This window comes from Coptis chinensis, chromosome 2 (assembly GCF_015680905.1).
Source record: "Coptis chinensis isolate HL-2020 chromosome 2, ASM1568090v1, whole genome shotgun sequence".
NCBI lineage: Eukaryota > Viridiplantae > Streptophyta > Magnoliopsida > Ranunculales > Ranunculaceae > Coptis > Coptis chinensis.
In genome coordinates, this window is record NC_141457.1 from 10,377,770 (window position 1) to 10,391,353 (window position 13,584).

At 40.8% G+C, this 13,584-nt stretch overlaps 2 protein-coding genes across 2 annotated transcripts; both read right to left on the reverse strand.

The window, feature by feature from the left end:
* Positions 1 to 980: 980 nt before the first annotated feature.
* Positions 981 to 5,202, reverse strand: LOC147514824 (uncharacterized). The gene is made up of 5 exons (XM_086592699.1): positions 4,633 to 5,202; positions 3,990 to 4,560; positions 3,638 to 3,877; positions 1,830 to 1,843; positions 981 to 1,748 (listed from the first exon to the last, which is right to left on the reverse strand). The coding sequence occupies exons 1-5, from the start codon at positions 5,200 to 5,202 to the stop codon at positions 981 to 983; spliced, it is 2,163 nt and encodes a 720-aa protein (XP_086448825.1).
* Positions 5,203 to 5,279: 77 nt separating this feature from the next.
* LOC147514825 (uncharacterized) lies at positions 5,280 to 6,059 on the reverse strand. The gene has a single exon (XM_086592700.1). It carries the CDS (start codon positions 6,057 to 6,059, stop codon positions 5,280 to 5,282), a length of 780 nt encoding a protein of 259 aa, XP_086448826.1.
* Between the last annotated feature and the right edge of the window lie 7,525 nt (positions 6,060 to 13,584).

Sequence of the window (13,584 nt, forward strand, 5' to 3'; positions counted from 1 at the left end):
TCTTGTCCACTTTGTTCACTATAACAAAATGACATCTAACGTGAAAATAAACTCACATGTAAGCGCTGTAATGCAGTGTTAAATAATATTATTTATGTTAAGTTCTTCAATTCAATTATATGGCCACTTTGTCCTATTTTCTATATCAAGCTTCCAGACATTGTTTACTACAATGGTATACCTTATTACGCATGTCATAGACATAAGCTTCCAAAGCATTTTTTTTGTCTTTGGTTCATTCCATAATTTGATCCTGTTGCACCAACCTAAGCTCTTTATCATGAGCTTCTAAGACTTGGGCTTTTGTCATTCCACTATATACAGTCTCGTGAACAGGTACCTCGATCCTCCTAGAGTGCCTGCTCTTCCTCATTTCATCGGCGCACATGGGTAATTCTGAGCATTGAAGATCCAAGATGTAATCAGTTTGATTCAGGCCAGAGCATTTTGAACTTGACAAACAATAATATTAAGAATTAAGGGTATACAAAGTTTAAAGCAAGACAACGGTAGAATAAAACGTTGGACAATATTAATAGCGAAAGTTTAATTAAATTCTTACGTGAGCACCAAACGACAGTAGAAGAGACGGAGGAATGTTATCCGTTGGGCGCTGAACAATTATGAAAGATAAAATAAATAAATAATAGACGTAATTGCAATGCAACAAAACAATGTTGTACAGATAGTAACCCATGAGGTAACTAAAGTAACACCTAGAAGCCATGAGGTGGCTGAAGAATCAGCCTATCTTGTGGGGGAATATAAATACGTCTTTATTGACGGGTGCATTGGGCGCTTGCCCTTATCCACATTTGGTCGGTTGGATTACTTTAATACATAAGAAGGAAAAAAGAATTAATAATAAAGTGAGTGCAAATAGATCGACTTGTTGAATAAGTAAATGTAAACAACCATGAAAATAAAATAAAACTAATAATAAGGAAAAGAAACTACGTATGCACTGACCTGACAAATGCTTAAAGCAAGACTTCAGGGTATACGACATTTGTAGTAAGCTTTTCAGTGTTTGGAGGTAGAAGAATACTTATGTGGGCTGTGGAAGTGCACCTGGATAATGCCACATATAACTGGCCATGGCTGAAAACTTCAGTTCGAAGATCGATTCCCACAAACTTCACGGATTGTCCTTGTGATTTATTTATAGTCATGGAATAAGCCAAACGGATAGGAAATTGTCTTCTTGTCATATTGAAAGGAAAATCTGAAGAGGATGGTGACAAAGAGATCCTTGGAATAAATACACGGTTACCTGATTTTTCACCTGTAAGAATTTTGGCCCAGATAACGTGTGGTTGACATTGCAACACCATCAAGCGAGTCCCGTTGCATAACCCATCTCTGGGTGCAATATTGCGCAGCAACATTATTGGACAACCCTTTTTTAGATTGAGTTGAAATGGTGGCAGACCCATGGGATCAAGTGAGTTTAGGTACTCATTTGGATACTGATTAATATTTCTAGGATTGTTTGCATCTGCCTCATCCAACTTGTCAGCAGCCAGAAAAGTCCTAGTTTCTCCTGGGAACATACGTAAAGCTGTTGCATTAATGGCATTGACATCATCATTCCTCGCAGAAAGAATTGTCCGCTCAGTTAAATAGTCAGGGGTGACAGTGGAAATATCATCCAAATTAGGATAAGTAGCAGAAATCAGGTCCTGAAGATGTGTGTAATGATGGATCGTTGAGGGTAGCTCAATAACCGCTTCAGGATCGTTTCCAACCTGATGACATAAAATGTGAAATAGAATATTATGAGAATTCTAATAGAGGAATATTATAAATTAGGACATGAATGTTCGTACCTTTGTTAAGAACTCTGCAAAAAGTAAATTCTCATAAGTGCCACGCTCTAATTGCATGTTCTGTACTAGGGTGAGAACATTGACGTGATTCCAAAGAAAAGAGCATCGCAAGGAAGCACGAACAATTTGCTCTCGGGACCCTCTGGGTATAACTGCCAGGCATTGGCTGACCTGCCTCTTTTTTGTGTGTTTAGATGGTGTATGGATGATGTAGATAGATGATGAACGTTGAACAAAAGAGAAGCGTATCAAAACCTAATTATCCCTCACTAAGTAAAGGATGAGTAGGGTATCGTTCCACTTTTAAGTGTATGTTATGTGAAGGACAGGACTGGAAAGGAGGTTTGAGGGATTAAAAACTAATATTGTAGAGATTGTAGATTCTAATGCTAAACTAAGCTAAACTAACTAAACTATTGAGAATTTATAAGAGAGAGAATTCAAGAGATTAGAATCCACCAATACTTTTGATCTATGACCTTCTGCTTCATGGTTGTTCTTACAAGTAGACTACAATTAGGCAATCGAAATGAAAGTGCCGATGCCCTTTGGATGAAACATCGTTAACAATTAACTCTACTTAAGGTTGTTCTTATGTTTATGCTATTAATATCTTCTTTCCTTTTATGTAAGCTCGGGCAGCCATTCAATGTATTACCAAGAGCAACATCAAGGAGTACTTCCTAATAGGGCAGCCATTCAATGAATCACCACTTAAGGCAAACACAAAGAATACTTCCCCTAGGCACCACTCCTGAGCTACCCCTTCTAAGGCAACACAAAGAATACTTCCCTAATTCTAAAGAATTACACTACTAGAAGAAAAGTAAAGAACACTAGCATGATATTAATATTGCAAAACATAAACCCTATTCTATACTTCCATCCCCTGGTGTGGGCAATGGAACTAATAACTACAAACATAAAGAACTAACCTGATTGAAGAACACCATGAACTAGAAGAATCATTAAACCTTAAGCACTGGCTTCATCTCCTCCCTTGAAGGAGAAGATTAGCCTTCCATATAGAAGGAAGAACACGAAGAACGAGAAGAAGAAGAGTTGAAGAACATAAGACTAGAAAGACTAATTTATTAAGACTCAGCTAGTTAAAACCGATCTTTTATTATTAATCTCTCTCTGCCTCAAGTTCTGGAGACAAGAATATAAGTGAATTGGCAAATTACATGAGGCACTTAGGTCCTCTATTTATAGGGGTTACAATGAGTTCTAGAAGCATTCCAAACCGTCATTTGTTTCCTAATACAAATAGGTTTCTTTCAGAGTCCGACTTCGTCTTCAAAACTGAGAAGGAATTGGCTACAGTGTCGATTCATGCGTCTGGACGCATTATCCATGCGTCCCAGACTTAATCAATGCGTCTGGACGCTCGATCTATGCGTCCCAGATGCAATCAATGCGTCTGGACGCTCGATCCATGCGTCCCAGACGCATAAGCCGATTTTCTCTCTTCTACTCTATCCTTCTATCCTCTTTTGCGGGCTTTGGTCCAAGCAACGAATCCTTTGGCCTTGGGCTTCCAAATAGACTTTAAAATAGGTCCAAGTCGCATATTTAATAGCTCCAATTCCTTGGCCTTCTCCATGATTGTCCACGGACCTCCCATGTGATCATTGATGCTCGGAATTGCTTCGTTTTACCCTATTTTCTCTAATATTCTACAAAACTCTCTTTTTCACCTGTAGAATCTTAAAACACAACTTATAAACACTATTAGTCCACTAAGATGGCTAAACAAGAGGCATAATCGAGGGTTAAATAGCACTTTTTGAGCACTTATCATTGGCGGAAGTCACCACCAAGAACAACAGTGATTCCCCCGAATGGGTTGTCATTGTCTCGAATATCACGAAATGTGTGATCAACAGCTTCCAAACAGAACTTGTTTTGCATCGGGACCTCATCCCATATGATTAGGTTAGCTTGTCTGAATAAATCAGCTTGTGGTGAACGCTTACTGAACCCACATACAGAGTTATCCATAATATCTAATGGGATGCAAAAGGTTGAGTGAGCAGTCCGACCACCTGCCAATAGTAAGGAAGCTATTCCAGATGAAGCCACCATAATAGCAATGTGTCCTTGAGTATGACACGTAGCAGCAATTGTGTTGTAAACAAAAGTTTTTCCTGTGCCGACTGCCCCATTCAAGAAAAATAATAGTCGTCATTGTTGTGAGCTCTTGAATCATCACTTCACTATATGCAAAGTGTTGCTCAGCATTTAAGTGGATGGCATTAGCATGTGCCTCTTCATTGTGTGGGTCAAACTGAAATTGCCTTTGCTCCCATATAAGTCTGTTCCCAACAACCAAGCTCCAATTTCTAATTGGGAGCGGCATTGTAGGAAAATGAGCAAGAGTTCGACCACCTGACTCGTAGAGAATATCATTTAGGAGAAATAAGCCATAATCTTGTACCTGGGCATCTGTAGGATGAGGAATGAAGAACATGGTTTGAAGCTTGTATAGGAGGTCATCACAAATGCTTTTGCAAAATTCATTCCATAAGGCTTCAGGTTGCACCGGATTGCACTCCGTGAGAATAATACAGAAAAGTCGACGAAGTTGATACCCAGTTTGCATGATTGCAGTCTCTTGTAAACATTGCACCCATTCGCTGTTGTCTTCAAGAAGTCCACGCATAACACACGCTTCTTTGAAAGTACGAAGCGGAGGACCATTTCCAATTCTCTTTAGATCATCAAAGGACTGCGGACCTTTTACAACAGTTAAAAGTAACCGCAAATAAAACCGCTCACCGAGTTAGGACTTGCAAAGTACATTCGCCAATAGCGGTGCTTGAGTCCTTTTTGTCCATCTATGCCACCTTTTGCTCCAAACATAATGTTCTGGAAATTCTTGATATGTAAGCCCTCGTGCATCAGGATCTGAAGTACACCGCTCAAAAAATGCAGTTAAAGTTGACTTTTGTTGCTGAGCCCTTAAGAGAATAGCATCTGTTGATTCATTAGGATTGTAAACTACTCGGTGCATTCCAGGGAGATGAAGTGCCAATCTCACAACAGCCGGCTTCTCTTGGTGAAGAGAAAACCCGAACAACCTCCAAACCGCTTCAGGTGACCCGATATATCGTGCATCTAAATATTGTTGTATCTCATCCAAGTCATTGAACACCACTGTTGTCCTGTCGTGTCCTTTGAATATGTACTTGTGAATGTATTTGACACAACGTATCCTGGCACAAACTTCGACATTAATATGGAAATCGAACATCTTAGAAAGATAAGGATTGTATGGAACAACATCTCTATTATCAACTTCATGCCCTCTAACATTATATTTCTTACTAGTGTTACGACGACGGTAGATAGGATATCCAGTATTATCCATGGTCGTAACATTTTCGAAAGCACGGGGATATTGACTTTTGCAACGCCTATTTACCATACATGGACAACTTGGATTTTTTAAGCCACATGGCCCATGAACCATACATTTGATAACATTACAAAACAAATCGGGTTCGATGTCCGGATCGGAAAATTCAAGACAAACAATGCGGTCAACCCGAAAGGGGCACCGCGAATCTTGTCTTGATGTCGAAGATATATAAGGGCGTGCATATATGGTAGACCACGTTTCTGAAATTCAATTGTGTAAACATGTGCAACAGCAATACCAAGCACACCCTTGTCTCTGATCTCTCTCATTAAGGCTCTTTGCTTTAGTTCAAACACACGGGCTACCACTTCCGGTCGATCAGTAGCAGTTTCGTTCTTCTGCAAGGCCTTATTAACTTCCTCCCAATGTGGGTTCGCAGTCATGGTGAGGAATATATCTGGATGGTTGTTGAACCGAGTTATAGCCATTGAGTCCTGGAATATCTCAAACATATGCCTTGGACTGCCGACGTATGATGCTGGTAGAACTACGCGCCTTCCAACTTGATCTGGATTTAAGGTTTCTGCTGGGACATCAGTGAGATTTTGATATAATTCAGCACGAAGTACATCTTGCCTAAATCTGTAGTACCGTAATCTGTTCTGTTCAGTGGCAGCCCATGCATCAACTAAGAATTCCTGAAATAGTTTTTTCCCTCGCAGAATAGAAGAATATTCGTTGGGGCGCTGAAATAGCAGGTAAGAATAGAAGTCCATCTGTGTGAGGCGGTCAGCAGTGGTGGTTGAAGTTGAGGGGTCCGAACGCCTCAGATCTGGTGACCACCCAAGCTCTCCACGAGGAAACATTAACACATAGTGCAAAGGTAAATATGCTAGATGACTGATAAGAGCCCAAAACTGTAGTTTTAACCCCTTAATAATCATACTGTTAGACCAATTATGTGAATAATAAGTAAGAGTTAATACTGATTACGTGTTTTTATGCATTTCAGGCTTCAAAGTCCATTATGTACGCAAATGTGCCACTTTAGCGAGATAAAGGAGCAAACGTCGTGAGAACTTCCTAATGCCATATCTTTGGACTCGGACCTCGGATTGAGGCCTACCTTATGTCAAAACGACCGGCTTGGAAAGAGCTTTGCAATGGTCCAAGCCTTGACCCAATCAGAGGAGCAAAAGTGGACGAAAAGTCTGTGGAAGCCAACTGCAGCTGAAGAGGCCTTTTGGAATTTGAAAAGAATTGGGTTTTGGGCTGATTCTCGGCCCAAAACATGGCTCCAAGCCCATGCACGATTTTTGGATCTGGATGTATAAAACAAAAGCTTGACGCAGAATGGCAGTCAATGGCGCTTAGGTTAGGTAGATAGCTTAGAATTTAGAAAGTAGCCATTAAAATAGCTTCTAGATCTAGATTTAATTGTTTTATTTAATTAGTTTCAAATCCTTTATTAGATTAAACCTTTGAATCTTGTTCTTCATTTAATTAGATCAATAAAATAGTTATTAGTATTCAATTTCGTTTTGTCATTTCCAATTCTAGATCTAATTTCAATTCTGTCCTTATTTCATTTTAGTCATTAAATTAGATTTCATTATTGTTTAATTAAGTAAATTTCAATGCTTTATATTATGTTTAGTTTTAATCTAAATGGGAATGATTATGGAATGATTCAAGGCTAAACTCCATTAGAGGGGTTGAGAAGCCTTGATGAAAGCTTGATTCCGTTTATTGTAGAGTCGTCGTAATTCCTATTCCACGCCAGGATAATTAGTTCACCATGAGAATGGGTTTAATTGTTCACATGCTAGTTATAAATTGGTAGAAATGCCATGTGTAATTAGGGATTAGGAAGAACCGATTGTTACGTGTAGTAGTTCAATTCGGATTACTGACGACTAAATTAAGCTAGTGGATTAAGTTGAGTTAAGGTGGAATCAATCCCCTCTAACTCCTTATCATCGAAATCAACGTAGCATTCCCTTAGTTGTCGATAATCGACTAGTTGCATTTAGGTGGGTAGTTGCATCGTAGTCTAGTTTGTAATTCGTAAAATCTCTCATTGACTTAAGAACGATTTCTTAGACTTAGAAAACAATCCATGCTAGGGAACTAGGAGTGGAACGAACTTCCTACTCCACTTAGTGCAATTCGCATTGAGAGTAGAAGATTTGATAAATAGACTAGTAAAAGTCCAGTTTTAGTTTACTTACATTGTGAATTCATCGTTCATTTCGTAGGTAGACTATACATTCCCATTTTATCAAATGGCGCCGCTGCCATCTTAGTTACACTTTAGCATTGTTTTCCTTGTAGAAGTAGTCATTTTTAAGTCCCATTAAACCCACCCACCCTTGTTTGTTTCATCTTGTGGTTGCCCGGTTCAGCGTTGACAAATTCGAGAAAATACGGGCGCAGCCACCGCACAAAGGAGAGCGACCAGCGCTAAGTTCTTGGAATTTAAGTCTACCAAAGAAGCCAGCGCCTTACCAAAAGCGACCAGCTCAAACACTGAACTTCGACTTCCCGAAGCGACCCCGCCCCATTTGGAGCGCGACCATACCTAAAAACACTGTAATCTGAAAATTACCGAGCGGCGACCGCCAGCTTCTATCTGCCTTGAAGCGCCGAAAAAATTTCCGGTTTCCACGGTTTTGATTCAAACTTTGATCTTTCATATTTTTCAGTGTTCTAACTCGCTATATATACACCTGAACAAAGCGTAAACAAGACGCTATTCATAAGCCGAAGCAAGGACCTTGTCGGTATTCCTTTCTTCCACACCTCGCGTCTCCTCGTTAGAGGTTTATACTAGTATATCGAATTGTTTGGAGTGTTGCATGTTTAGTTAAGTTCGACTTAGTCTTGCATGAGATTAAGGTCCGGCCGAACAAAACACCGAGCGTAAATACACAACAACATCAACAATCAAATCTATCTAGTATACCACCCACTACACCTCTAACTACTATTTCACACACACCACCGATATAATGGGGAAGAAAGAGACTCCTCTCTCGGACTTCTACAAAGCCTTGGCGATAGCCCCAAATCTTGCATCGTTCTAGCGGACCAGTGGGGATTTGAAATCCCTCCAAATATTTTTAATTTGTTACCCATTTTTCATGGTTTAGACCATGAAAAACCTTATCAACACATGCGTAGGATTGAACAAGTCCTAACAACATTCCACCATCCTACGGTTGGTACGGAACAAATTAAATTAAGGGGTATTCCCTTTCACCTTAGCCGATAAAGCGTCTTGGTTAACTGCCCAAGGCGCTAATTAATTGTGGACTCGTGGGCTAAACTTGTTCAAATTGTTTATGGAACATTTTTACCCACCCCTAAAGACGGATGAGATGCTTTCCAAGATTCATTTCTTTCGACAAAATCCTCATGAATCATTTTCAGAGGCTTGGAATCGTTTCACCGATCTGCTTATAGAGTGTCCACACCATAACCTAGCAAAGACACGTTAGTTAGGTTGCCTTTTTCAAAGGACTTCAACATCACCATAAAGAAGTCCTTGACATAATGAATGGGGTAGTTTCTTAAGTAAAGGAGCCTCGGAGGCTTATAAATTTTTAGAGGACCAAACTAAAGCGAAATAATAATTGGGGTAGTGATGATATCCCCAGCTCCGCTAGTTCTACTAATACGAGTTAAAGGCTGCGGTATGTTTGAAATTAAACACGATTCGAGCTTAAAACTCTAATCGAATCACTCACTAAAAGGTCGAAGCCATTTCTGTACAACAAAAGCCTATCCCCATCATGAATGTAAATTCAAACCCATGTAGTTTTACGTTGGAGTCCCGAGCATCCCCGACTCCCATCCCCTATAGCCTATGAACAGGCTTGTTCCATTAATAGTGAACCTAACCCCCTTGGAGACAAAATCCCAACTCCGGTTGGAGAAATAACCAACATGTCACACCTCGAGGTACAATAATCAATATGTTAGGCCAACGAACGGCTTTAACCAAGCTCCACTCACGACAAGGGCGAGGTCGGGGTAATTTTAATAATTATAACAACCAAGTGCAACCTCGACAAGGTCAAGCACAAGGTCAAGGTAATTATAATAATTATAATGCTAATAGAGGTATCGTTCGGTCAATAATAATTATCAAAATCCACCCATAAATAATTCACGTGAAATAGTTCCAGTCCCACACCACCCGTGACTACTACACCCACACAACCGGATCGCCTTGACACCTTCATACAAGTGAGCCAAAACTTTTCCAAACCATGGCTCAATCTAACCAAATGACTTCTACAATCCGTTAATAATTTAACCCAACAGTTGGCTCAAGATAAAGCCCAAACCAAAGGTGTGTTGCCAAGTCACGCAATACATAATCCTAAAACAACAAACACGACCTTTGAGGTAACGGATAATACTAGTAATGAATTTGAAAATATAGGTGAGATAAATGCCATCACCACTCTCCGTTCGGCAGAGTGGTTGATAACAAGGTAACTATGCCTATAGTTACCCCACCAAGATAACCCCTACACCTACTATTTTACTAGATACGAAAATAGAAACTGAAGAGCCTACCACCGTAGAGGTACCGGTTCTGAACACAACCTAAGAAACAGAAGCCACGGTTAAACATCCGGTGATACCATTGCTAAATATAGACGAAACCACCGTTTCCACAAAAATTAGCCATGTTAACTAGGGATACAAATTCACGAGAGGAGATTAGGAACGTTTTCAAGAATCTAACTATAAACCTTCCTTCCTCGAAGCTATTAAAAAGCTACCACATCATGCTAAGTTTCTTAAGGAATTGTGTACTACTAGGCGTAAGACAAATATACCAAAAGACGCTTTTTTTACGAGAACAATTCCCAACCTTATCTGAACATAATGGAATTGTTAAGTACAAGGACCACGGTCGATCCCTCTTTGTCAATGCACCTTAGGAGATTCCTATCTGACGACCCGGCGTTATTAGACACGGGGGCTAGTGTTAACTTACTCCCATTTTATTTGTATAGACAAATAGGTCTAGACAAGATGCAACCCACTAAAATGGCGTTGCAATTAGCTGATCGGTCTATTAAGTATCCTAAGGGTGTAGTCGAAAATGTCTTTGGTAAAAAGTTCGGGATTTCTACTATCCGGCTGATTTTGTAGTCCTCGATCTGAGGAAATTAAGCTAACGACTCTGTCCCGATCATTTTAGGAAGCGTCCTTTCCGGCAACTGCCAATGCGCTCATTAATTGCCGTGATGGTTCAATGTCCATGTCTTTTGGCCATCTTGCTGTTGAAGTCAATGTTTTAAAACAAGGACCACGATTACCCGATTAAAATACATGGATGGAGAGGTAAGCATGATCGAGAGCTTAAACTCGAGATTATTTCAACAACACGTTCCACGATAGTCATATGCCCAAAATTCTTTCCTTTGGAAAGTCGGACTCAACATTTTCATCCCTACACTAGTCGATACACATATTATTGATGAGGGCCGGGATAGATGACTTTCTCAAAGATGTAGAGGACTACCATAGTAATGTGGATATGACCAAACTAGATGAGGAATTGATGAGTTTCTTCGGTAGGTGACAATTCACCCTATCAAGAACTAACTTGCACAACATCCACCTCGATTCCCCTCCTTCCACCCTTTCAAAGGAATCTCGAGTTTGCACTTTCGATCCTTTTGTTTTTCCCACGGCTTCATAATTTTTAAATCCTCCTAGCAAACAGATACTTGGAAGGACAAACTATTTGACACCTTCATTTTCAGAATTGAGACAGAACCTACACACACAATGAATGAGTTCGGTTGCTAAAACCACATCCTCATTGTGTAATGCGGTCTGTCTTTCTACAACTTATACATATCCACCATATTCTCCACAACCATTCACTTTTCCACACTCATTTACTAGAACACCCACTCATTCAAAATGAAAAATAAGGTGCATGATAGGTTACACAATAGGGTAATCCGACTTAAACTTTCATTTCACTAGGGTCGTCGTAGGAAATCTTGGTGCTTGATTGTGTTTGGATATGTTTTCTGTGTGATATTTATATATGGAATGATCCACAACTATTTCGGTTGTTGATATATGATCAACTGCATATTCATACATATGTTTTAGATAAAGTCTCGAGTATCTGACTATAAACGACTCAATTTCTGTGTTTGGTGCACTTCCTTTCACTTTAATATATTGGTGAGTGCACCATTAAGGAAACCGGGCCCTCCCTATGGAGTGTGTGGCTGTAAGTACCGGATCCTAAGTCCACGGTTCACATAGTTCACGTTTTCCACTCTTGCATGTTTTTCTCGGATTTTTGAGTCATGTTTCTCTATGGTGTGAATTATGTCTTTATTGTTTATTATTTTTCCTTCTAAAAATAAAATAAAAAATAAAAAATAAAAATAAACATAGTAATCTAGGAAGTCTCGGGAATCTGACTGTAAAAGACCCACTGCTAAAAACAAATTTTCTAAGCTTCGTTGTAAAAATCTTGTTTGGGGGTGGGGTGTTCGTGTTTTCGTACTAAAATGTTTTATGTCCCATTAGAGTTGCTTAGGCCGTTTAATTGTATTACAATTCGGATTGACATAATCTATTAATTTAGAGTTCATTCGTTCGCATAACTTACGTCATGCACGCACTTCGAGGCGTTTTCCACTATCTCGTATGTCACCTGAAGTCGGAATAGAGTGTTTTATGGATCATTGGATAGGAAATTCTCTCCTGATCATTTCCATATCTCATTAAAAAAAATCGGACCCGATAACGGCGAATTTTGATTTGAAATTCGCGAAAAAATCGAAAAAATCAAAATTTCGATTTTGGGCTTGGCTTTCTAACCAACCAGCCCGCGACCGGTAGCTCAGCGCCCTTACATTCTCAGCAACAGTTCATCGTTTTTTTTTCATCTTCCACCGCCATTAACAAAGCTCAAAACCCTAACAAAAATAAAAATTAAAAAGAAAACCAAAATAACCCACGCCCAAAATCAAATCCTAACCCCAAATCTTCTCTAAAACCAAACCACCACAACCCCCACCGATTTAAATAACAAAAACCCACCGAAAATTCAAAAATTTGGTGCTGCGCCGCCACCACTCCACCACCACCACCACATCATATTTAAACCCTCACTCCATTCCAAATACTAGATGGCTCAACAACGCCGAATTATACCGGAGCAAGTTTTCACTGCCGACCACTTCGCGCCGTTTTACGGTGACGAATGGCTAGAAAGAGGCTGGAATAGTCTCGGTACTCGACCGGAAGCCTTCTACCACGAAGACTTGGTCCGACGGGTTCTACAACACCGGGGAGTTGGAGGGAGTAGGATTTTGTGTTGGTAAGGAAGAAGAGGAGGAGTTGACTCTTGAATTTGTTGGTGAGATTCTAGGCATTCCGCCTAGAATCCATCCGGAAGGCCACTTTTCACGAGAGCCCGGTTTGGAGGGTAGAGCCTCGATGGCGTGATTTGTCATCAATGGGAGCTACAATACAAACTCTCCATTTATTGTGCGCCCGAGCATCCCTCGGGACCAACCCGGTGGCTGCTTTCGATGGATTGGTCGAATGTCCTAGGGAAGGACAAGGTCGGTGACATGACATCGATGCGACCTGCCTCCGCGTCTTATGGGTACTCGAGGGGAGGCGGCGAAATGCGATTTCTGTATCACGGAGTTTTTCTTGAAACATGATTAGGGGGTCGAGAAAGTCTTTGGCACCTCTTCGTGTTAATCACCAAGATCATCTTTGAAGATGAAAGCAACTCCGGCATCGAGAGGGATTTACATTACCCTCGCACCGTAACACGCGTATCTATAGGGAGTGTGTCCAACAAGTTTGGAGGAGGAGGATAGATAAGAAGAAGAAGAGGATGGTGGAGCTGGGAATGAAGAGGAGGTGGGGACATCGGGATGCCTCCGGGATGAGGAAGACTTGACTGCTTTGATCACGGATGCCTTCCGAGAGGTGTTGATGCGATCGCGGCGCGCATGGCTGTGCTTCATAGGGGCATCGTTCACTAAACACTATCTGTCTGGACCTCCGGACTCGACGGGCGACTATTCATCACAACCGAGATCCGCACCCGAGAGAGGATGAGAGATGGGAACGGCGAGGGCTGAGATGGAGGCCAGCCCCGGTTTAGAGTGGACATGCTTGCGCTTCCCACCTCATCTGGACTCGCCGAGGACACACTACGAGGCATGGCGTCGTCGGCGAAGGGCGACTGCTGGACCGGACCCGGGAGCCCGTGAGCCCACCACTAGAGAGTGTGCCCTCCGCCACCAGCGGGCGTTTTAGAGAGTGTGAGGATTGATAGTGGTTGTTGTTTTTTTTACTTTTGTTGTTTTATTGTAA

What these genes read in the sequence shown, in the direction of transcription:
- LOC147514824 (XM_086592699.1), bottom strand. Translation starts at nt 5,202, where the DNA reads ATGGATAATACTGGATATCCTATCTACCGTCGTCGTAACACTAGTAAG. An exon ending in AAGCACCGCTATTGGCGAAT is followed by an intron (nt 4,561 to 4,632) that starts GTACTTTGCAAG and finishes AAAGGTCCGCAG; the next exon opens with TCCTTTGATGATCTAAAGAG. An exon ending in TATTTTTCTTGAATGGGGCA is followed by an intron (nt 3,878 to 3,989) that starts GTCGGCACAGGA and finishes TACTATTGGCAG; the next exon opens with GTGGTCGGACTGCTCACTCA.
- LOC147514825 (XM_086592700.1), bottom strand. Translation starts at nt 6,059, where the DNA reads ATGTTTCCTCGTGGAGAGCTTGGGTGGTCACCAGATCTGAGGCGTTCG.